Source organism: Arvicanthis niloticus, chromosome 18 (assembly GCF_011762505.2).
Source record: "Arvicanthis niloticus isolate mArvNil1 chromosome 18, mArvNil1.pat.X, whole genome shotgun sequence".
Taxonomy (NCBI): domain Eukaryota; kingdom Metazoa; phylum Chordata; class Mammalia; order Rodentia; family Muridae; genus Arvicanthis; species Arvicanthis niloticus.
In genome coordinates, this window is record NC_047675.1 from 20,306,207 (window position 1) to 20,331,484 (window position 25,278).

The 25,278-nt window shown below is 47.3% G+C and overlaps 1 protein-coding gene across 1 annotated transcript in view; it reads left to right on the forward strand.

Moving 5' to 3' along the window:
- The first annotated feature begins 4,835 nt into the window (after positions 1–4,835).
- The window catches only part of Slc6a2 (solute carrier family 6 member 2), a 40,033-nt gene continuing 19,590 nt past the window's right edge, over positions 4,836–25,278 (forward strand). Inside the window, exons 1-4 of the mRNA XM_034522613.2 lie at positions 4,836–4,990; positions 5,408–5,732; positions 15,088–15,219; positions 16,844–17,081. Of these exons, the coding sequence (XP_034378504.1) occupies positions 5,459–5,732; positions 15,088–15,219; positions 16,844–17,081 (644 nt within the window). The 5' untranslated portion in view covers positions 4,836–4,990; positions 5,408–5,458. The remainder of the gene's footprint in view (positions 4,991–5,407; positions 5,733–15,087; positions 15,220–16,843; positions 17,082–25,278) is intronic.

Sequence of the window (25,278 nt, forward strand, 5' to 3'; positions counted from 1 at the left end):
TTTCCCAGACCAATGCAAACAGGTTTCATTGGTTAGGGAAGATTTTGTTTCAGATAAGACAGGATGTATTGAAGGGAGAGAGTGAGGGGAATGGGGCAGGAACATGTTGCCAAAGCATCTTCCTGGTAGTCCTAGAGGATTCAAGTCACAAAGGACTGGAGAGAAGCAGGGGAGGCCACCTGGAGACTGTCCCGGTCATCCTGGCAAAAGATGATAAGACTTGGAGTAGGGAAGTCACCTCAGAGGTGCAGAGACCTGACTTGATTTAGAGTTCACAGAAACTGTGCAGGATTAGATATGAGAGCAAGAGGAGCTAAGCTGACCTCAAGCTCACTACCCCGAGGAGCCAAACAGAGGGAGACCGTGTAACCTAGACTAAGGGCAACTGTGGAACAGCAGCTTACATGAAAGTCAGGTTCGGGTGCTAGGAGCTTTGATTTGCTCGTGGCCAGTTTCAGGTACCTCTGTTTCATGTAGCGAGGCCTAGAGTGTAGCTGAATCCAGAGTACTGGAACCCAGAGCAGAGATCCAGGCTGAGGATTTAAAAGTGGAGGCAACAAGGGTCTGGCTGCTGCTCTCCAATGCCAGTGAATGCAGGGGGCCATCTGGGCTTAGAACTTGACAGAGAAGACACCAAGGACTGAGTCACAAGTTCTAGGCAAGAGGCTTTAAGAACCCCAAGGAGTTTTAGTGGGAAGTGGGTGGAGACAGATTTTAACTCATGAAGGTTTTACATTGGGAGACTTGTTATGCTATTTGTATTTGGAACACAGCTTAAACCAATGATCAATAACCCTGGGCAGACCAGCCTCAGCGAAAAAGATTTAATATCCTAATGGGGATGGAAGGAGAGATGGGGAAGAAGGGAGAGGGAAAGGAAGGGGGAGAGAGAGATAGAGGGAGAGGAGGAAGAGAAGGAAGGAGAGAGGAAGCGGGGAGAGGGAGAACATCCAGGTAGAGTTCTCTTTCTCCCCTGCTTTAATTTTTTTCTACGATGCCTTAAACATAAAGATCGTAAACGTGCCTCCAGGACTCAGCTCCTTGGATTCTAGATGCACCCTAGTCCAGGCTGTTTGTCAAGGCCTGGTGTTTGCAGGAAGATGACCAAAGATGGACTAACATCCCCAGCGATTGCTTTGCATACCATGGCCTGTGTCACCAAGTGCCATGGTAAGTGGAAATGACGCCTCCCCAGAGACCATGTTAGCTCTGATAATATTGCAGCCTCCTGCCCACCACTTGCCCTCGGGCCACCTGGTGGGCAGGGCAGAGAGCACGAGAGAAGCCACATGGCCCCAATGGCCCTGAGAACTATGAGCGGGGAGTCTGGGCCGGAGATAGAGGAGACATCTTCTCCTTCAGCCCAGCCCCAGCCTGGTGTCTTTACTGAGTCCCCCAGATGTCTTGGAAGCCACAGAGGGGAATTCTGAGGACTTGTCAATCAGCCTTCTGGTAATGTCCATGTAGTGAGAGGGATGTTTCTCTTCATCCTGTAACAGACACTTCCAGGACCTGGGACTCTGCTGACCTTTCTCTGGCAGCAGACACATACTCATCCTAGGTCAAACCAGAAGCACTGGGAGAGTTGATAATTGGGAACAAATTTCATGGGTAAAGCTTTTAGTTTTCTCCTGGGGGGGGGGGGAACTCCAAGGCATATATACTGTACCTCTAATGTCCCAGAAGATGACACCAATTGCTGATATCATGAGATACTCTTTAATCCATCTTCTCCTGATCTCACATCCTTTCCTGTCTTGCTTGCTCAACTCTCCAAAGTCTTCCCAGAAGTTCCCTCACTCACTCATTCTGACCTTTGTTTCAAGTTTTGCGTCTGGATGACTCCAACAGTAACTATCCCAAGCAAGGAACATGCTCCCTTCCCCTTCTGTCTTATGTGAGTTTCTGCAGTCCCAGCTATGTAGGAGGCTAGATCAGATACCATCCCTATCCTGCATAGAGGAACTGCACAAATAACTATAATCAGACAAACACATAAAGCCCAATAAAAAGTAGGATCTGACTCTGGTGAGCATTGCTTGTCGAGGAAGGTTCTGTGCTGGCCTTGGAGGTTTGAGAGGGTGAACAGGAATTCCTCAAATAGTCAAAAGGATGAGAAGGATATTAAAACCTCAGCAGAAATAAGACCATAATATTACTTCTTAAATATCACCCATGTGCTAAAGAAAGTATATTTTGAAGACTTATTTCATTGTGTGTGTGTGTGTGTGTGTGTGTGTGTGTGTGTGTGTTTTGCCTGCACAGATGTCTAAGCACCACATCCATGTCTGGTGTCTGTGGAGGTCAGAAGAGAAAATGGTAGTTACAGACAAATGTGAACTGCCATTCGGGTGCTGAGAACCGAATCTGAGTCTCCTCCAAGAGCATCAAGTACTTATAACCACTGAGCAATCTTGAAGGAGGGGGAAAGGCTTGGGGAAAGCAATGAGAAAATTAATGGCAATAAAATTAATAGCAATACAATAAATGGCAATAAATACAATAAATGGCAGACAAAATTTTGTCTGCACTGCTGACCTTGCTTGTGTATTGTTTGGGAGAGGCAGGGGGGATCATTTGAAATTGTGAGTTAACTTTTTCCGACTGCCCAAGTATCAAATGCTCATTGTAGAAAAGTGGGCAGATAAATACCAAGCACCCTAAAGGAGAAACATGAGACTATTCTGCATCTATCTTTCATTCAGCCATGTTGTAGCGTCTGTGGGACTTCAGGTCATGGTCTTAGACTTAAATTTCAAGAATTTTTCTGATGACTGGGGATGATTGTGTGCCTGGAAAGATGGAAAAAATGGGGTGAGCAGGAGTGGGGGTTGGGGTCCTCTGGGGTTGCAGGAGGCTTAGTGGGGCTTCATAGGGATTCAGAAATGAGATTCTCAGAGTTTGAACACCAGCTGGTCAGGCACGAAACAGAGAGAGGCACACCAGGTTAGCTAGAGGGATTCAGGTGTCCTTACCCACAACAGGTAGAGGGAACAGAAACTGGGGGACAAGGAGAACTGAGCATCCCTTTCAGCTCTGCTCTGACACCTCCCACACATGGGGGCCTCAGTCAGACCTCTTGAACCCCAGATTATGTGTGTCCCTTCCTCATAGGCTTGTCACAGAGGTCCTGAGATGATCACTCTTGATGAGCAGAAACCTATGGTCTTCAGTTCTCATCCTGAAACCTCAGGTCCACCCTTGGCCTAATCTCCTGCTTCCTGCCATCAGACCCTAAGAGGTCAGGGTGAACCTCCTACCCTCTGGCTGTCCCCTCCTCTCATCTCTGTCTCCTCTCCATGGGATATCTGTGTTGCTGGCCCTGTGTGTGAAAATTCTTTAAATATCCCCATGTATCATCTATATGTTTACTCACACATTCATTTTTATACGGTGTTTAGAGAGTTCTAGTGACAAAGACACACAGCTGGAAAAGGTAGACAATGCTATTGTTCTTCTGGAGTTCAACTGCCATTAAAGGGGAGGTGGAGTTAATTATTAATTAATTAATAATTAATTAGTTAATTAGGTCAGTGATATGATGGGGTGAATTTTAGATGTGTGAGTCTGAGAAGGAATATCTTCACTAAGACCTGAACAACTTTAGATGGAAGCAAGAGTTAATGGAAGTTCCCCAAGGGGTAGCTTTGAGCTGGGATGTTGGGATGTCGCAAGTGTGGAAAGATGGCTGTGGCTAGGCTTATCTAAATGGCTTCCCATACTACTTTTGGGTCTTTCCTATATTCCTGTTTGCTGACCTTACTTATATGGCTTCCCCCAGTTTCCCGATCTCCTATGATCACAGCCAGTTCTGAAGGCATTAAGCTCTTGGCACACAAGACTGACTGAGAACACCTGGGAACACCTGGGAATTGTCTCCGTGACTCTCCTTGCAGGGTCGATTCGATACAAGAACTCTCAGGTCCAAGTAGCTCATGATTAAACACTTTAGAACATATTGTTAAAATGTGCAGCCCTGCTTTTCCCATCCATGTCCTTACTTTGCTTTACCCGCCCTCAGCCCATGCCACACCAGTCTTCTCTCCCATAAGTATTTATTTATTGTGTTTCCTGTTTTCCTCCTGTTTCCGGGACCAGACAACCGGCTCTTTGAGGGTGTTTGTCCACTTGTGGGAGACTATAAAGTCTTGATTTGGCATTAGGGAGGCATTTTTTGAGAATGAGTATGTATCAGTTCTCAGCCTTATAGATCAGGGTCACAGACTCCAAGAACAGGGTCACAGCCTGGTCACAAAGGGAACCAGGAGTAAAATCTCAGGGCTATGACCTTTCAATCAGCAGAGCTAGCCAAACAAAACTGCCCCAAAGGCCCAGCCTGTAGGCCACCAGTCACAGTCCTTATCCCAGAGCACCAAGTTTCCATTTTGCTGGTGGAGAAAACTCTCACCAGGTAGGTTAAGTGGTCTGGGTGTATGACAACGCTGGTGTCACTGGGGTGGTGGCCACATCCATCCTTACAACTCCCCTTTGACAGACTTAGCTCTGGGAATCTTTTGCTCTCTTTCTCTGTCCAGAGGTCAGTCAGGTGTTTTGGGGAGCTGCCTAGCTACTTTTGCCAAAAAAAAAAAAAAAAAAAAAAAAAAAAAGTCGGAAAGGATGCTAAGCCAGGTCCCCGAGAGTGAGTCCTGGGAGTCCGGCTCCCGCCACCCCGGAGCCCGTGGGAGCTGCGCCCCCGCCTCTGCCAGTCCCGGCCACGCTGTCAGTCTGCATTAGCGCTAACAGGCTCCAGACCGAGCGGGCTGGGCGCGGGGCTAATGCAATAGGCGCGTTACCTGGGGCACAGGCTACATTACCAGGTCGGCCTCTTCCTGGCGCAGCCAGAGCCAGCCAGCCCGCGTCCTGCCGGCCATCCCGTGCCCGCAGCGCTCCCAGGGCCCCGCCTGAGTGCCACGCGGCGGAGCCCAGCCCGGGCTGGAGCCCGGGATCCCCGTGCTGTCCGCCACGTGAGTGCGCTCTGCGCGCGGGACCGGTAAGTGTGCAGACCGGCTCCGAGACACATCGTGAGCGGCTGCATCCTCTAGAGTGTCCCGAGAAGGCTCCTAGTGCAGTCGGAGGGAGCCACTCCCTCCCCACGCCCCCGGAGCTGGAGGAAACTTGGCATTTAGGGGAGGGGAGACAGTGAATGATCCAGGTAGACCTCGGCGGGGTCTTTAGCCCGACCCACAGGGCGGCCCGAGGAGGTCCCCACCTATAAATTCTGTCCCAGTCGGACGCGCGTCACAACCTCAGTCTCCAAAAATTCCCAACTCAGGCGCTCCTTTTCTAGGAAGCCGGTGTCCGCTCAGCGCACGGATCCTGACGTCTTGGTTCCCCTGGGTGGTCTCAGTTGGTGCAAACGGGCTGCAAGCCTTGTTGACTGCCTTTTTTCCCCCTTTTATACAAGCAGAACTTTGGTGTGTCCCCAGTGCCTCCGAAGTCCCTCTCTCCAGCCGCACCCATGCTTCTGGCACGAATGAATCCGCAGGTGCAGCCGGAGCTCAGCGGGGCGGACCCGCTGCCAGAGCAGCCCCTGAAGCCCTGCAAAACCGCCGACCTTCTAGTGGTGAAGGAGCGCAATGGCGTCCAGTGCCTCCTGGCGTCCCAGGACGGCGACGCGCAGCCCCGGGAGACTTGGGGCAAGAAGATTGATTTCCTGCTGTCTGTGGTGGGCTTTGCGGTGGACCTGGCCAACGTGTGGCGCTTCCCCTATCTCTGCTACAAGAATGGTGGTGGTGAGCGCGGGGTTGGCTGAGGCTTTTGGACTGGGGATGCTGCCTGTTCTTGTGGCATTGGCTGGGGAGGGAGTAGGGATATACAAGGAGAAGGGAGCAAATTTAGTGTGCAGGAAAGAATTCTTTAGGGCACTAATAGGATCAGAGTACTCTGTGTTGGGGAAATAGAGGCAGGACCTTGAACAGTAGTAGGCACAGGGACTCAGGGTCAGAACAGAGGGCATCTGGTTGGGTGAGGAACCCAGAGTTAACGCTGTGGTGCAGAAAAGGAGAATAGAGATCAGGAAGTTCTTGAAAGGGTTCTAGAAGAGTTTGGGATGTTCCAGCCAGACAAAAGATGACAATAACTCTAGCACCCAGACACTAGGCTGAATAAAATGAGAGCCCTTGGATCACTGGCGGGCTACAGGGGTAAGTCTACACACTTTGTAAGATCAGGACACTATAGATGCCAAGAGCTGAGCTGGATCTTGAGGCAGGAGTCCTGGGAAACTGGAGTGACCTCTTCAGCTTTGCAAGCTCTGGCCAAGTTGTGAAACCCAGTGCTTGCGAGCCTGGAGAAGACACCCAGAAGACAGCTCTTTTGTCCTTTTCTCAATGAGCCGTCCTTTTACCCATCTGCCCTGAAATGAGAGCCCAGAGGTCACGTACAACACCATGCAAGAAACCTCAAGCTCCTTTCTGAAGGGCTTGGAGCCTAGCATGGCCAAACCACCGCAGCCCCACCATCTTTACTCAGATATACATTCAGGAGCACCCTGCACAGAACCTAGGGATGTGAGCTTCTAGAGGAAGGTATTGGCCTGTCCCTGGATCCCCTTGCCATGTAGGAGTTCTGACTTGAAATTCAAGGGAAGTCAGTTGGAGGCGGGGTGAGAATTTACAGGGGCCTGGGGGCGTGAGAAGCTTGTGCTATCAGAAACTGAGATGCACAGTTCTTCCTTTCTGTGTTCTGTCTGGACACTTGCTTTGGGGTAAACACCACTCAGTATTTGTAAAGAGGGTGTGGTCACGGAAGAGAGCAGGTGGCTCTGAGTTGATTGTGTTGCGTATAGAAGCATCAGTTCTCACCAAGGAAGAGGAGCCAACCAACCGATGAGCAGTCCTGGGAGCCCTTCTCGATATGAGTCTGTCACCATTAGATGCTCCAGATAAGACAGAGGTCCCGAGTCTCAGGAGATGCTTCCTGTCTCTGGTGGCCCTCACTACTCTTCTGGCTCAGTACTCTCATCTGCAGATGCTGGTGGGCTGAGAGAGAAAGCTAAGGAAAGGACACATAACCCAAAGGTGAACTTTTCTTCCCCTTGTGGTTGCAGATCCTCCAGGGACTCTGGGCAGATTTGAGCATTCTGGCCCTTGGGGCCCAACAGTGACGACAAGAAAAGGGTAGACTCTATATTTGTACCAGGCAGGAAGATGAAGAATAAAATGGCAAATTGGGAGACCTTGGGACAAGTTGAGTGTCCTTAGTGGCCGTCTGAGACTGCTTGTCCTTAGACATCAGATAGTCAGTCATTAATCAACAGTATTTCTCTGTGTTAGTTCAGTATAGGACATAATGCTAGGCTCTGTGGGGGTCATCTGGATGTATGAGCCATCACTCTCACTCTGTCTGCCTGGAACATGAGACCCCAGAAGTCCTCACTACCATGCTGTGATAAGTCTTTTCTATTGTTATATGGAGAAACACAGGTGGCCAACTTGACACATGTCCTAAATAGATATTCCAGGGCTCTCTTTGACACTGTCCACTTGGCCACTGCAGTGTCTTGGAAGGAGCACTTGCTGAGTCCTGGATGATAAGTTGGTGCCTAGGGACAAAGTGCAGCAACTTTGTCATAGGTGTGAAGTTTTCTTTGAAACTGACTGACATTCCCTTTCCAGCGTATACTGGTCCTGGAGCAGCCTATCCCGAGTTGTTCCATAATTTGTCATTTATGGAGCTGTTTCCCAAGCAGGCTGAGAAAAGTCAAGGGGCAGACTGTTGGGTTTTAATCCTCAGTAAGATTCAAGTCCTAGGAATGTGGTAGAAAGTTCCTACCCACTTATACTGAACAACTATATTAACAAAGTAACCCAAGCTCTCAGAGACTTGTTGCCAGTTTCACAAACCATGGCAGAAACATTATAGGAACTAACACGGTGACTTGCTGAAGATGATGATGTGTACACACACGTGTGTGTGTGTGTGTGTGTGTGTGTGTGTGCGCGCGCAGCGCGCGCGCGTGCGCGCACGCACGCACGCACGCACACGAGTGCACAGCCTAGCCATTAAGGGTCTTGGCTGTGAAGTTACAGGCTCCAGTCTCTAACATGTATGACCTTGGGCAAATTCTCTAGCCCTTTCTCATACGTGCAATCATATTGTTCAGCTACACACATGAATAAGAACCGAATGCTTCAGTGCACATGCAAAGCCTATGTGACACGAGACTTAGAGAGGGTAGTTGCTGTTTTTTACCAGTATCATTGGGATGCCATAGGAAGGGGATGGGGGGGGCAACTGTTGCTATAGAGATTTAAGGAGGGGCTGTTTAGTGGTGACTCAGGGGGAAGAGAGCTGTGGTTGGAACTCAGCTGCTCTGGACAGGGAGGGCTTGGAAAAACAGCATTTTAGCATCCACCTGAAACAGGCTCCTAGGGAGAGCAACATAGACTGGCTGGAAGGCAAGCCAGGAGAGATAAGGGTGAGAGGCAAGTTGGGGCTGGGCTGTGGAAATCTTGGATGCGAGACTGAGGGGGATGGGCTGCTATCAGTGAATTTCCATTGCCGATTAGGAGGCTTGCAGTTGCTCTGGGGAAGGGTAGTATAGACCAGTCCTTCATCTGGGAGAACAGAGCACTCCCATTCAGTGCTTCCACTCTCTGCTCCAGAGGATGCTCAGCTATCTCCCTAGGCCTTGATCTCTGCTGAGACCTAATACTGTTCTTTGTGGTGGACCATTCTCCTTCAATAATTCTGACTTTGGCTCCGCAGATGGGTGAGCAGGCAGGTTTTCCTTCAATCTTGGAAGAAGCCAAAAAATTGAGTTTAAATCCCGACTCTGCCACTCACTGTGACCTCAGGCATCAAAATTCCTGGTATAAAGGGACATAATTTGAGATGACCCAACAATTTATTGCTCCCCAATGCCCTGACTACAGCCGTGCGCAAGCCAGGCTTCATCATCCTGTTCTTTGCCAGCCTGGCCTTGGGTCTTTGTGTTCTTTGTTGCCAGTGTTAACATAGAACCCTCCAAGTCTGAGTGTTTATACTGGCCCAGACCGGAAAATGTTTTGAAATGATGAAGTTGCCAATAGTTTATGCCCCTGGCTAATATTTTATGAATGAATTACTGTCAAAGATCAGCCTGTCTGAACATCTTCCTGAAGACCAGCTGCTGGGATGACAGGCTGTGTGTTCCAGATTGTTCCCTTTGAACCCAAGGTCGGGTCTGTGCTGGTCTCCGGGAAGGAACAAATATGGAGGTGGCTGAGTACGCATGCCTGGAAGTGACCTCTGGATTGTCCTCTGTGCATGGACAGTGCTCTGCACTGGATCTTGTGGTGACTGTGGATGTCTGGATTTGAGCATACCTGGCTTTGACTCAGAGTATGGTATTTGGTAGAGAAATGGCCTTGGAGAAGTCATATGGTGTCTCTAGGTTTCAGTTTCCTTGTGTAGCAAAGAAAGAAGGTAATTTTGATCCTTTCTACAGGACTAGATAACTTTGGACAATATAGATAAAGTACTTGGGATAATGTCACATAATAGAGGCAAAATATAAATGCTATCATTTTTATATTTTTGATGATACTGGTTACATGTTTAACACAGGTGTAGGATGAGGTCTTAATTCTGAGATAAGTAGAATTTATTCTGAAGGGAAATTGATGAAGGAGATAGGGTTAAAAAAGAAAAAAAAAGAATTTTTTCTTAAGTCTGAGATCACAGTGTAGCAGATTTAGGAGGCAAAAGTTGGACCTTGTACATGTCCAGACGGTCTATTGCAGTGTTTCTCAACATGTGGGTCACAGCCCCTTTGGGAGTCACATATCAGATATCCTGCATATCAGATATTTACATTACAATTCATAGCAATAGCAAAATTACAGTTCTGAAGTAACAATGAAATAGTTTTATGGTTGGAGGTCAGCACAGCATGAGGAACTGTGTTAAAAAAAAGAAGATGGAGGACACTAGGAAGGCTGAGAACAGCTGGTCTACAGCGTGTCACTATAGACTGCTCACCTGTACAGTGGGCTTAGCAGTCCTGCATGAGATGCTATAATTCTGAGTTGCCTGCATACTTTCCTCGCTATGCAAATGCCTGGAATCCTCAATAGCACTAATGAGCGTGGTGCTGATATAGACACCTGGGGTTTTCCCAACTTGATACCTTTATATCTAGTGTGGACAGGGGGTTATCCATGAAAGGATCTTGTTCAGGTGACACATTATTTGACTCACCTTCACAAGGAGCCAAGCAGCATGGCACCCCAGCTGTGGCGCGTGCCCACCACTTTGAAGGAGTAAGGTACTGGTCCAGGTTCATTACCATCTAGTGGCCCATTAGCCTAAACTGGACAAAACGATCTGAAGGGCTGTTCCCAACCAAGTGGGATTTAATGGAGAAAAAATTAACTCAGAAACAGCTGCCATTAAGAAGCACACTGCCCACACTGCCCTTGTAGAATGAGTCTGCTCCTCTCGGAGGTCAGTCGGGGTGGGGCTGAGGGAAAGGAGTTAAAGGCCACTGCTCTCTATACAGCACCCCTCCTTACATGGAACTGTTCCTGAGTGTCTTGCCCTGCAGTCTCAAACCCAGTTGCCTACGTGAGGATTAAATTCTAGGACCACTGGAGAAGGCCCAGGGCTTTCATTAGTGGTACCCTCAATGTTGAGTCGCTACAGAGGCCAGTTTATTCAAAAGAAACTCATTGGCTAATGCCAGCCCCTAGTTTAGAGATCTGTGGAAGACAACCCCTGCCCATAGGGAGTTACAGTCTGCCGTAAATATTCTAAAAGTTCATGCTGTACTTTACCTGCTTCAAGTGAGGGAGATGAAATCATACTTAGTTCTATGTGGGTCACATTTCCCGTGGGAATACAGTTCTGAGCATACAAAGCACTTGCAGATTTATTCCTTTTAAAGTGATTAGAAGGAAGGAGACTGGAACCAGAATCCATGAGGGCAAGTCAAGGTGAGGCGTGACCATGTAAGGAGAGGTGTTGCGTAGAGGAGAAGTGGCTTCCAAACTCATTTCCCTGAGTCCCACCCCCACTGACCTCTGGGAGGAGATGGCCCTTTCTACAGGGTAGTGTGCTCCTTGACTGGAGCTGTTCCTGAGAATCAAGGCTCAGGCAGGAGGTCAGCTTGCGTCACATAAAAGTGAGAGAGTCACTGTCCCTCTACCCAGCAGTGCTCCAGATACCTGGCTCTGGGTTTTCCCGGGCAAATGGCTCCAAGGAGCTGTTGGAAAAATGTGCAGGTCATGGTGTTGCCTTCGGGGAATAAAACCCAGGCACAGGACAGGAGAGCCTACCAGCATATGCCAGAGGCCTCTAAAGTCTAGTAGCTGAGAATTCCAAACTTGGACCTTTTAACAGAGCTATTAATAAAGGTCTCTTGCCAAAGTAGGAAGGAGATGTGTTTTAATGAACAGTTGTGGCTGGGATTGTTATTTTGAGCCACATCTCCAAGGGGACCGTGTCCCAGCCCTGCAAGTGTTTGGTTGGTTTGCTGGACTTCGATACTAGCCTCTGAGATGCTACAGGGGACAAGCTCTGGCTATTTCAGGTACTGGCCTAGGCATCGTTGGGCCCCGATGGGAGCTTCAGGCAGGGACAGTCCGCAGATGAGCTGAAGATATTCAGAAAACCATCCTGTGTGTTCTCAACCCTCAGTTTGGCCAGAATGATAAAGGAAGTCTGTCCTCAGAGGCTGTTCTAGATGACCTTACTCCTTCTGCTACAGCTTCTGGTGACCTCACCCTACTTCCTCAGAGTCGGACCCTCCCATTCCTCTCAGTAGCCCTTCCTCCCCTATCCCCAGTCACCTTTACACAGATCTCCTTACCTTCTCAGGAGGCTATCTAATGATCTCAGTGGCCCGTGGCTTTTCCTCCTGATGAAACAGCATTTACACAGAAAATTCCAGAACCTCTTTGCCAGTGGAGTTCCTCTATCATGGACGGATATTTGGAAGTGTCAGTGGCCCTGAGAGATGTATGCTTTTTAATTTTTACCAGATCTATCCAAAGGCCTCTGGCCAGAGTCTCTTTCACAATGGACACTTCTTTTTCTTCTAAGATGATGTGAAGGTGTGTGCGTATGTGCCTGTGTGTTTGTGAGTGCATGTGTGTGTGCGTGCGTGTGTGTGTGTGTGTGTGTGTGTGTGTGTGTGTTTGCTCATGCATGTGCTCACACAAGAACTAGTTCTAGCCTTGCATGAGTATATATGAGTGTGTGAGGCTGTGAAGTCCTATGTTTTGGGGGAACCTCCTAGGAGCTGAGTCCTCACAGAGGTCTATCCTGTTCTGGTTTTCCCAGGTCTGTTCATGTGAGCCCCACACTTACGAAACAAGGGCACTTCTGAGTCATGACTGGATTCTGGACTTTCAGGCCCAGTGTGAGGCTTACTGCAATGCATGACCACACAGGAGATATACAGGGACATTAGGGCATGACAGTGAGGGCCCTTTCAGACTAGTACATGTGCACGCAGCCTTTAGCTCTAAAATGATGCTGTAGAGCTGGGTATAAAGAGGTGTTCTCAGTCCACCACAGCTACCTTGAAGCTCCTTAACTGTTCAGCCATATATCATCATCATCATCATCATCATCATCATCATCATCATCATCATTTGTAAGAAAGCTCACACCAGCATGCTACTTATGTCCTCTTTAACAGAGACATTGAACCATGGTTAGTTTCTGCTTTTCATTCATACTTACAATATCCCCATTAATTTTTTTTAAAATATAATTTCATTTTCTCCTTCCAACCTACATTTCCGGTGTCACCATTCTAGTGTCTTCTGGGATTTGTAGTCCATGAAACGTCCATTGGTCCACATCAGAATCATTCCTGTGGAGAACTGTGGCTCACACAGACCCATCGATGTCCGTGCTCTTTCACTTTACTGTGACTTGAAGTCGACAACAGGGGAGATGGGCTTCAAACTGAGTGACTTGCTGGGCGGGTGACACCATCTGGAAGTTTAGTGTTAAGGGCATGAGCTAAAACAGACCTGTGATAGATGACTGGGTTCTTTACCTTGGCCATGTTAAAGACAATGTGGACAAATTTTAGAACCACCAGCTGATAACAGTTATCTGACTCTTGGCTCCCCTGAGTCCCCTTGGGGCACTGACTTTAGTCTTCAGACTCAATTGTTTTAGGACATACCTTCCTACTTTGGTGCCAGCTCTGGTCCCTCATAGGATATAGCATTTGACAACAGATGCCAGAAGGGTCCTTCCTATGAGGGAGGGGTTGAGGCAGAAGTTAAGAGGAAGAAAGGAGACCTCGATACGTGGTATTACAAAGAATTCCAACTTGGAGCAGAGTGTGGAGTGCTGGGTTAGCCTATGACAAACAAACCAGATAGCTTGGCTTGTCCCAGATTCTCAAGTACCCGTCTTCCCACATCTTAATCAGACTTATATCTTTTATCCGCACCAGAATGTTTTAGAATCCGAACAGTATGTTGGGCCTAGAACTCAGGAGCCAACCAAATCTGGGTCTAAATCCTATACCCGTCACTTACCCGACCTATAAACCTGCTCAGCTCACTTTGATTTGACCCCTATTGACCTCTAGGCCCCAGTCTCCTCCTCTGGAAAGTGATCATGGCAACTGGTTTGTTACCAGAGAAGTTCTGTGTAGTAAAGCTGAACTCAGATTCTAGTGCCTTGCTTGACATGCATGATAAAAATTTGCAGTACTTCTTCCTGCTATCCACCCTTGGCCTATCTCTGGTTGGGAATGATCTCAGCCTTGCAGCAACAGGACCAGCACAGCGCACTTTATCTTTGAGAGCCCCAGGCTTTCCACGCTGAGGTAGACACTGAGTCACCGGGTGAGTTTGACCCTGGAGAATATATGTACCTTTGCCTCAGTTCTTTTGTAAGTTAAGAGCTTCAGTTTCCGCCGATAAAATGGAGTTAGCAGTGCTCTGTAGAATTGCTCTAAGGATCCAATGAGGTGCCATGGAAAGTGTCTGTACCACATGAGGGGCTTAGCCAGCGGGAGCTGCTGACCCCTGTGTTAAAATCACCAGTGCTGTCATCTTTACACATTTGCATTGCTGCTCATTTTCCTGGTGCACATGGGTCAGAGGGTTTCCAATTTTCCAGCACCTCATTCAGAAGTCCAGGAGGAGTTTGGTTTTGTGCTGGCTGTTCCAGGAAAGGCGCTACAGTTTTACTTTGGCCCTGCTGACATAAGTACAACCCTGAGTTATGGCATGAGCCAGAGATTATGGCCGATGTTGCTCACTGAGGGTGTCAGGGTACATGGAGAATTGTCCCTGCCACCGAGACATGTCCCATTTCATCTGAATTGCCTCCGGTGGCCTAGGATCCCCTTCATGTTCTACCTCTGTCTCAGCAGGTGAACTTCTAATGGCCTCTTTGTAACAGCCTTCTTCTTCAGCAGCCTATAGTGGGATGGAGCCCCATGGACTGGAAGGAACCCTGAAGGAGAATCCATCTCCTGTTAGAAATGCCATCAGGAAGTGGTGACTTCTCTCTGCCTAACAATGTCTCCCAGGAGACCCAGTGATCCAGATTACAACAGTTTCTCATGGGTTTCTTTGACACTCTGGGGGGAATGAAGTAAAATCAAGTTTGGGGAAGTCATGTGAAGTCTTGCAATGATACCAGTGTGAGAAAATGAGACTCTCCGCATGTCACCTTAGGCACTGTCTCTCCCTGTCTGGTGTCAGTCATCTTGCCTGAGGAAAGGAAAGGCTGGCCTTACGTGGGAGTTTCCAGAGTGAAGCTTCATGGAAGGAAAGGTTCTGGGTTTAGATGAGTTTGGTGGAGCCTGTATCTTGTGGTGCTTCATGGTATGCAGTGTGCACCAAAGGCTAGGAGAAGCTGTGGAAACGCAGCTCTGTCCCTTTGCTTCGTGCAAACTTTACTCATCTGACTGTCGATGGGCATTATTATGATTATGAACACTATGACCGCCATGCTTGCTGATATACCAATCAAGTGTTCTGCATAACTCTATTGCCACAAAACATCCCCTGGGAAACGGACAGATGAGAAGATGAACAGGATCCTCGCAGCTATTGTAGAGAGGTGACTGCAGCCCCTTAAGGGGTGTCTATCCTGCAGGTCTAATGTTGCCTCTATGTCTTGTAGGTGCCTTCCTGATTCCATACACACTGTTCCTCATCATTGCTGGGATGCCTCTGTTTTACATGGAGCTGGCTCTGGGGCAGTACAACCGGGAGGGGGCAGCCACAGTGTGGAAGATCTGCCCTTTCTTCAAAGGTAAGAGTGATCTGAAGCAAGTCCCATATTTTCTCCAAAGCCTTTCATGGTGTATCCTGAAGAATCTGCTCCAAAGCTGAGATTTAAGGTAGACCAACTCTCACATGGGGCTATGGGCATTGACAATGTCAAGATTGTCCACTATTCAAATTTACACAAAGAAACTAGGATACATGAGGTGTAGCCTGAAACTCGAGCTCCAGGCTAGGCCCCACTAGTTGAGTGAATGACTAGAGTGTTTTTACATATGGGAAATACAAAGTTAGCAGGGATCTCAGCACACATACCTCTGCTCTCACTTTCTTCTTTCATGACAGGCATGGTAAGTTGATCACAGAAGCCTTCAAGTTCAAACAGAAAGCTGCCGTAGAAAGCTGAACACAACAGCTATGACTGCTGTAAGGTTAACTCGTACTTGAATGTAGAACAGGGCTGTGGGAAGTAGCCATGGTCAACAGCCATTTTCCATCTCCTAGACAATTGGGAGAAGGGTGTGGAACAAAGTATCTCCCAAACACTGGTTAGAAAAATGGAGAGAGTGAGTACAAGTGTGTCTATCATGATCCTCTCCTTAAGAGGTGAGAGTCTCTTCAGCACCTTGTATGTACTGGCTCACTGCTGGGGAGGGCAGGCTGACATAAAAATCTTACAAGATACATGGATCAGCATCTTTTCTATTAGGTCACCTGAGATCCAACTCACGATGGTTTCATTTTAGTATTCTTTTTATTTTTTTGAAAATTATGACTAATTCATAAAGTTAGAGGACAAAGTGATGGGCTTCATTATGGAATACATATACATAAGTATGTATATACATACATATATATACACATACATGTACATAATTACATGTACATGTATGTATATATGTACATGTATATCTATATATGTGCATATATACATATGTATGTATATGTATATATATGATGTCTATATGCATGTACTTATACACACAAACACACACACACTCACACACACAGTTTTTTGATTCAGGCACTCAAACAGTACCATCTGGAATCATTCTGTCTCTCCTCTCATTTTTTCCTGGGTTAGCCTCATTCCCAGGTACATTCTTATCAATGGCTAGCAAAGATGACTGTGAGCAGCTACAAGATTAAATTCTACCGAGTTCAACAGTTGAAAACAACAAACACATGTGCTGAGAACTAGCCAGGGCGTGCTTGGTTGGATCTCCCCATAGAAACAGGTCCTGGAGAAGGATTTACATCTAAGGAGTTACCAGGGAAGCTGAGAGGGTCTCAGGAGCATCAGCTGGAGGCAGAGCGCCTGTCTCCAGTTAAGGAGCCTATCACTGACCAATTCCACCATGGGTAGGGAGAATGTGAAAACACACCCCTGTGTTATCCTGCCTGCGTGTCAAGGGAGATGCAATATTTATGCACCAATACCAGATATGGTATTAAGGCCCTGGTACTTTGTTTATTTGGTAAGCAGACCAAGAGAGCTACAGTGTCAAAAGATTATGGGTGAGGCTCTGACAATATGCTTTAGAAAAAAAAAGAGGTATAGGAGTGCACAGTGGCTGGGACCTACTTCCTGGGGTGAGGGGACAGCCCTGGGACTGGGTCTGGGAAAGCCTGACCTCTTTGTCCCCACACAGGAGTGGGCTATGCTGTGATCCTCATTGCCCTCTATGTTGGCTTTTACTACAATGTCATCATTGCCTGGTCACTCTACTACCTCTTTGCATCCTTCACCTTGAACCTGCCCTGGACCAACTGTGGCCACTCCTGGAACAGCCCCAACTGTACTGACCCCAAACTCCTCAACGCCTCGGTGCTGGGCGACCATACCAAATACTCCAAATACAAGTTCACACCGGCTGCAGAGTTTTATGAGTAAGTCATGGGTGCTTAGCTGGCACACGCAGGCCTGGGCGGGAGCCGAGCCAGGTATTAGGAAATAACACAGACAAGTTAGGAGCGTGGCAGCCAGCATTTGAAAGGTGCAGGCTTGATGCCAAGTTAAGAACAGAGGATATGGTAGTGTAAGGAGTGCCTGGTGGAGCTGCTGGTATAGGACAGGAGAGTGGAGGTTGGGAGCCAGGATGTCAGGACGCAGACAGGAAGCATGATGGTGTTGAAGACCACCTATAGCCTGTAGGACATAACCAACACTTTGGAGGGAGTAATTGCCTTTAAGAACCCAAACTAAGAAAATAGGCAAATGGAAGCTTGTGGAAAGGACAGCCTCTTTGGGGCAGTGACTGTAGATACTGATGATATCAGCCAAGAAAACATCCACAAGCTAGCTGGTCGACTGTGCAACCAGAGCTGGAATCTGCATCTGTCTGGTCCTGAAGCTGTCCTTCCATCTACCCTGTGCTGGGGCATGGGGGTGGGGGTCCCGTACAGGGGAAGTAGAGCAGATGCATGCAGCCTGAAGATGGTGTGTTTTTGGTGTGTGCATGAGAGGCACTGGCTGGTGGCAATGGACAAAACATTGTTAAAAAATATATACAACATTTCAGTTGAAGTAATTTCAGAAATAGAAAAGCTGGATGGACCTTACATGGGACACTCCCTCCCCTGCTTCCAATGTTGACACCTTGGGTAACCTCTGTGCACTCTTGAAATCAGAAAATCAAAGCTCACATGTTATTAGCTAGCCCATCTGCGGACTCACATCTCCCAACTGACACCGTGTTACCCTATTTAGTTGTCGAGCCTGCTTACTCTCCAACATGGGTGACTTTTTTGAGCTTTCCTTGAGTTTCATGACTTTGACACTTCTAGAGGGTGCTGGCCAGGGATTCTATGACATATATGTCAAGATGGATTTATTTGTTGTTTTCTCACATTCTGATGGAAGGTGTTCACTTTCCACAAGGGCACTCAATAGAGGCACTGTGGCGCTCTTCTCAGCGAGTCTTGTCTGGGGGACATGATGTCCATCTGTCTTGTTAGCGGTGAGGTTAACCTTGAATGTCGCAAAAGTGGATGCTGCCAGCCTCTTCCTGGATAGGGATATTTTTGCTTTGTTAAATTGTGTCTTTGAGAGAGGTACTTTCGGGTTTCTTGTTTCTCCTACTTTAACCTTTACTGCCTACTCTTAACGTTTGCAGGTAAGGATATCTGATGGAACGTTTAATTGTTCTCTGTTATTTCCATCAATCCTAGAAGGACCGAGTAGAGTCCTGCTGTAAAGACCAGCTCCCCCTCTCATGTATTTAATCCAGCTTATTTGCTTAGATCACAATGGGCTCCTGAATATCTATTTTGTCTGTGTTGACTCTCAAGCCACCACCATCCAGTCTGTTGGATTCTCACTCACTGCTCTGTCTTGCTGGGTCTTAGTAAAGGAAGTGGTTGACATATTTTCAGCCCCCTAAGTTGTATGCACGCTTGTATCCTCAGAAGATAGCTTCAGTTGCTCCCTCCAGCAAGGGTGACCCTCATTTGAGCGATGCCTTAGTCACATGTTAGTGGTAGTCCAGGCCCCAAACATGAAACAGGACAGGTAAAGCCCATGAGCCATGGAGGCCATCTTCAGGGCTCATGTAATCTACTGCAGAAGCTTGTCACTGTATTAAACAAAAAACCAGATTATAGATTCTAAGGCTTGCGGGTCACATATGTAGATTTATCACCTAGATCATATACAAGCCCACCATAGAAGAAAGTATGGGTACCACCAAAGTCCAGCTATCTTAGTCATGAGTTTATTGGAGTTAGTTACATGGTAATGGGTGAGGGCTTACTTACTGGTGCAGAAATGACTCAAAGACAGTTGTATTAGCAAAGCCCACAACAGCATGAGTGACAGCTCACAAAACCTGGGAGCCTGGAGCTCACCACACATTGCCCTTTTCAAGTGAGTCTGCTCTAAACTGGTTCCAGGTATATCAGCTGGTTTCTGCTCCCCCCCCCCCCCCCCCGCAGGGCTGCTCTTGGAATCTTTGCAGCTTTTCTCCTCCGAGAGTCTTCTTGGTAGCTCTGTTTCACTGGTCTCGGAGGAACTCTCAGCTTTTGTTGCTTACCCTGGCAGTGAGGGGCCTAGTGATTCTGCTCAGTTTCAGGGACTTGTGGGAAGGATTTTGAGTTGTTTATCTCCCTGCTGAAGAAGTTTCCCAATAGGATGGAACCTGGTTAATACTAAAACGTTGCTTGCTCTATGAAAAAAGAAACTGGTGCGAATTGGCAAGTGCTTTGTTCCAGGTCCCCAGTTTAGAAGTAGCATCAGAAGGGAATTTGTCCCAAGCCCAAGCACTTAGCACAGTGGATTTAAATCTTGGCTAAACATTACATTCACCTGGGAGAGTTTTAGAAGTCACTGATGCCTGGATCTTACCAGCCTAGGTACAGACATGGAACACAGACTTTCTTTATCAGTGTCTCCCCAGAATACCAACATCCAGTCATCATTGAAGGCCCCTGGATTAGTCACTGCAGGTCCTTGTCTCTGGGTGGGGGAGGTCTCATATCGTAGAAAATTTAGGGCCTCCTTCATTCTTCAGAGGAGCAGAGTTTGTGGGTGAAGGTTCTGGGAGTTTTTTTTCCTGTTTTATGTATGTGGTTTGGACAAGGAGACAGTGAAAGATGGGGGATGGGGAGGGACTGGCTGCTGATCCCTGCTTCCCAGCATGCTCCTCTCTCCTCTCACAGAGCGAAGAACATGGTTTTCCTTTAGCTCCTGGCAACTGTTGTTCTTATAAATTAAAGTGGTAAATGAAAGCCCCTCATCTTGGTCTGGTTAATATTTGATTCCTCCCCCAGTGGCCAGCACATCCACTCCCACAAAGATGCACAGCAGGAGGGAGAGGAGACCTTGAGTGCCTTTGTTACAGAGCTGAGCTTCTTCCAGGCCCAGCCAAGAGCAGAAAGTGGTGGAAAGAGAACACATTCTTGTCTAAGATTACACAGGGCCTTGGGGGCCTTGGGAGCCTGGAGTAGAGAGCAGAAGGCAGGGAGAGTGTCCACAGCGTTCTTCTCTGTAGACTTCTCTGTCTCCCTCGTCTGTCCCCTCATCTGTTCCCTGTCCCCACAAGCCTCCATAGCTCCCCTGAACTGGGTTTCCAGCATGCTTTCACAACTCCTGCCTTATCCATTTGTGGAGGTAGAAATAAGCTACAAGGTTGGACAACAAAGGTGTGGCCCAGCTTTAGGTCTGAGGCAGATCTGGGGCTCCTCATCTGGTCCAGGACTCATCTCATAGGTCTGGCTCCTTTTTTTTTTTTTTTTTTTCCTGGGACAATAGTGCAGGGGCCTCTGCAGGTTAAATAGGAGCCCTTCTCGGGCTTCTCTTTCTCAAGTCAGGCCTGTCTATGAATGTCCTAGAACACAGCACTGTCATGGGCTGCCTCTGGATTTTGCATAGTACATCCTCCTTTTATTGAAATGCTTGATGTGCTTTTAAGACAATTCAACTCCGAAGAGCCAGCAAATGTGAGCCAGTGCCAGCCCTGTGGAGGTTGGGTAATTCCTTCTTTTCCCCTCAGGCCTCCTGGCCGAGTTTGTTGCTGTCTTCTGCTCATTTAGGCTGACAGACCAAACATGTCATTCAAGGGAACAAAACTGTTGCTCTCCCCAGGCTCTGGGCCTGAAGCCACTGAAAGCCACTAAAGTTCTATCCCTATCTGTAAAAGGCATCTTCAGTGAACGCGTCAGGATAGAAAACTTCTACCCACGACACCTCTGATAAAGACGGGGGATTCTCCCTCCTCCCTAATATTAACTCTTCGTGCTTAAATGTCATGTGAGAAATGGAGCCGTTTGGCCCGCAGGCTTTGGAAAACCTGGATGGTGCCCTCCGCGATGATTCATGTCCATTAAGCTGCTGGAAAAGGACTTCAAACCCAAGTTACATGTGCCAACCCCAAAGCCTGGGAGGTTGCCCTCAATCCTCTTCTCCGTAATCAGCTCTGGAGTCTGGCTCTTCAGATGCACACGAGGGTGAGGCAGCTCACTGCATAAGGACACTTCAGTTGTCTGATTAGACACTAGGGAATTTTCCCAAGTTTCAGACAAGCAGGGAGTGGTGGTGACTCCTCCCAGAGAGAGGAGGGATTTTTTTAACAGTCAAATTAGTCAAATGTCAATTGACATCATTCTACATTTTACCCATAAAACTATGAGACAAAGCAGAACTAAGCATCGAGTGAGGCCAGACTATTCTCTGTCCTTGGTCATATTCAGTCACCCATTCCAAATCTCCACCCTCATTTTCTTCTTTCTTCTCTTCCCAACTCGTCCCTTTCCTGTCCCACCTTCCATCCTTTCTCTTTCTGGAAATAAAGGCTACAAGTGAGTGGACCACTTCTGATTTGAGACTAGCAGGACTCAAAGGTTGGCCAGGCTGACAAATTGGGCTGGGAAATGTATTTTAGGATGCAGGAACAGAAGGTCCCAAGGGTCCCAAGATTTCCCCAAGGGTCGGGGAAATATCTGAAGATTGTAGCCAAGTATCTTGCTGTTGCCAGGAGCAAAATATTGACATGGCAAGGGAGGCATGAACTTGGCACTGGTGGGTTCTGAAAGCTCTCTGATGCTGAAAGGCTTGTCTATGTCCCCTGGAGCTGAACGTGACAACTTCACACACACAATTTATGGTAGGATGATTCTGAGGGTGGAACAGCCCCTGACCTGTATGTTTGACAGTGTTCTTGGACTCTACTCAATACATACCAAGACCAACCTTTCCCCTCCAGAAGATCCAGACACAAGAAGAATCATCTTGCTGTGAAATTCTGTCTTATGTGATAGGAAGTCTCTGAGTATTTGGAGACAAAAGAGTGGCAAGGGTAGACCGATGTGACACATCAGTCTAAGGTTAGATCAGATTGGATTTAAGAGAGATAGTAAGAGGCAGAGAGACAGGACTGGGGGAACAAGTGGCATCTTCTATGGTTCTAGAGGGAGAGAATAAGGGGTCTGGTGTGAGACAGGCTAGTGAGGACCAGAGACAGGACTAGGAAGAGTCAGACACAAGTACTCTTGTGAGAGAGATAAGATGGTGAAATTAAAACAGGCGAGCTGGCACTTCAGAGACTGGAAGTTTGGGGGATTGTGGGTGTTTGGGGGGCAGGTCTTGATCACTCACAAAGCTTCATTCATCACTCACAAATGCTCACATCCTTGTCCACCACTGCACCAGTCTACCTGCTGCCAGCTTGCCCTGCGCTCTACTGGATCCTAGCATCCTTGTCGGAAGAGCCTGGCCTGCTTGCACTCTTTGTGGAACCTTGCAAGTGCTCCTCAGCTTCCTTTGCAGACATCTGCTTCTTCTCCCTGAAGCCTAGACCCAGATGCAATGATAGCTACAGCTGCCCTCTGTGGGGCATCTCCTGGGCTCGGGTATGGCCCACATTCTGCAGCTGAATCCTTCATGAGAGGGAGACAGCTCAGAGGTGGGATGTTTGCATAATTCTATTTGCTTTGCCCCTGTCCTGGGAGCTTCATGTATACTGGAGTCACCTGCCTCTAACACACAACCCAGGTCAAAGCTAAGCTACAAAAAGCTTGGTGCTATGCATGGGGTCGGGTCACACAGGATCCTGGGACAAGACCTCCTGGGGGAGCCTGGATGACTTCATTTCCATCCCACACTCTTCAACCTCTTCCATGTTCTTGCAAATACTAGACACCTGATATGAATGAATGAATGAATGAATGAATGAATGACAGAGTGAGTAGATGCAGCACATAGGATTAGCAGCAGCCTTCACACTTTCACAGGCCACTCACAAACACTAACTGCTCAGGAACAAGCTGGTGGATCTCCAGACTGGGAGTAAATGCGCTCATTGGCACTGAGTCTGATTTTTTTTTTTTTTTTTTTGAGCTGGTCCAGTAAAGACAATTCAATGCCCAGTTACCTGTGCTCTCTTTCAAGCACCCAAGCTTCTAGAAGATTTGCAAGCCCACCTCTTAGGAGCCTCCTCAAGCCTCCTCAAGCCTCCTCTCTCTCTCAAGTACAGAAAGCCAATTGTATTTTGCCAGGAAAATAGATAGTCTTCTGGAAGACTTAGGTTGGTCTAGCAGAAGTTTATCATTTGAATAGGAATCTGACTCAGTGGGTTTAATCATTGGTGGCCAGAGACTTTACTACACAAGTTCCAACTCCCCAGAGGTTAAACTTAGTTGGTTAAGAGTGATCAGATAGCAGCAGATTAATTTATGATATAAAACATCTTTAAAAAATAGAATTTTTTTTTTTTTGTCATGGGAGAATGAAGCAGGAAAAAAGGCATGGGTTCCAGACCAGCCCGGGTTACACAGTGAAACAGCAATCAAACAACAACAACAACAACAAACAGAAAGATTTAATTTGACATTAAACAATTAATACTAATATGTGAATTGAGACTCCTATTGCTGAAGACGGAAGTTGCTCCGAGATAGGCTTACATGAACAACTCGTGTCCCTAGCAGATTCCAAATTATATTCAAATTAAAGCCCCTATCTCACAATTCTCTTAGGCACAGAGGAGAAAAAGAAGAAAACTGAGGAAAGAAAAGATTGAAGAGGAAGGGGGCATAGAAGGTGTGTGTGTGTGTGTGTGTGTGTGTGTGTGTGTGTGTGTGTGTAACTTCTTTCCATCCAAGATGTATGCAATTTTTTTTTACCATCAGTGTTTCTTTTGAATTAGTGTTTTAATCTAAGGAAGGATAGTATATGGACTTGCTGCTTCGTTATAACATGTAGTATGATTGATAACTATATGAGGCTGAACACAGACATTTGCAGAATGACACACAGGCAAGTGAAGTGTCTACTTGAGAAAATGGGAGGTTGCCCGGGCAGTATGAAGGACCTGGAGTATTGGGATTTTACCACAAGTAGAAGGCAGGCCTATGAAGAGAAACAAACACATTCTGGAGACTCACCTTTTCTCCCTCTATCTCCTTGGGGTGTCTCTGGGTTCTCAGTACTATTTTAAATAGAAGACAGATGGTTGGACTTGGCAAAAAGAGGTTAGGACATTTGTCTGTGCTGAATCCAACATGTAGCTGCCAGACCTGGGCTGAGGTCTAGCCGTCCAGGAGTAATTTATCTACCTCTCTTTCTGGGAAGACCTTTGTGCAGTGAACCTCCATATCACTCTTTGAAAATGTGTCTATTCTGAGCAGGTACAGACAAAAGTTTGTATCTTGTCTTTGTCTCTGTAGTGATACAGAATAGCACGTTTACTGTTAACTGTGTTTAAAACAGCCTAGATGATCTAGAGTGTACAAAAGGGCCTGGGTAAGAAATATCAAATCCAATGCCATTTTATCTAATGAACTTGGGAATCCACTGATTATAGTATCCATGGAAGGTCCTGGAACCAATATCCCGGGGATACTGAGGGGCAACTGTGTAGTCAGTTTTGCTGTCCCATGTAGAAGCTCTTCTGCCCAATGATTCAGGAGCCACAAGAACTTAAAGGGTTAAAGACTTATGTAAAGGGTGACTGAGGAACCCTCCTGGGGGTACAGACATTGGAGGCAGCAATTGTCAGCCAGCTGTAGCCTTTGAGTGGGGAAAGGAGGCAGAGACCACTCTGGGGGCTCCTGCAGCTTCCTGACCCCTCCTGACAAAGCTACTCTTTGTAGTAATTTTACACTTAATGCTACTGCTGATGCTGGATATAACCTCACTGTGGCGGGGTTGAAAGCCAGAGGCTTCCTGAGTGTGTCTATAGCCCAAATGGGCCAGCCTACAGCACCCTTTGGAGAGGAAAGCATGGTATAGATATTGTCCAAGGCCCCACTAAGCTACTCTTTGTTCTGCTTGCTTGACTTTCTAGGGTGTGTATTGTCAGTGAGTGTCTGTGCCCTGTGGGACACCCTGTTCCAGGGACTTGATCTTCTATTTTATCTATCCATTTGTCTCATTTGACCATGTCACCAAGTGGCTTTGGGTCCTAATTAGCAAGTGGTCATTTTCCTTGCTGTTCTGTCTTTCATTTTCTCTCTGTACATGATATGTGGGGTCTTGAAAGCCCCAGGCTTTCAAAATGCTTACATTGGTTGTTTTTGTTGTTTAAAATGCCTTTTATTGAAGGATAACCTAGTACAAAGAAGTACATATCATAAAGGGAGAGCTTAGGCACTG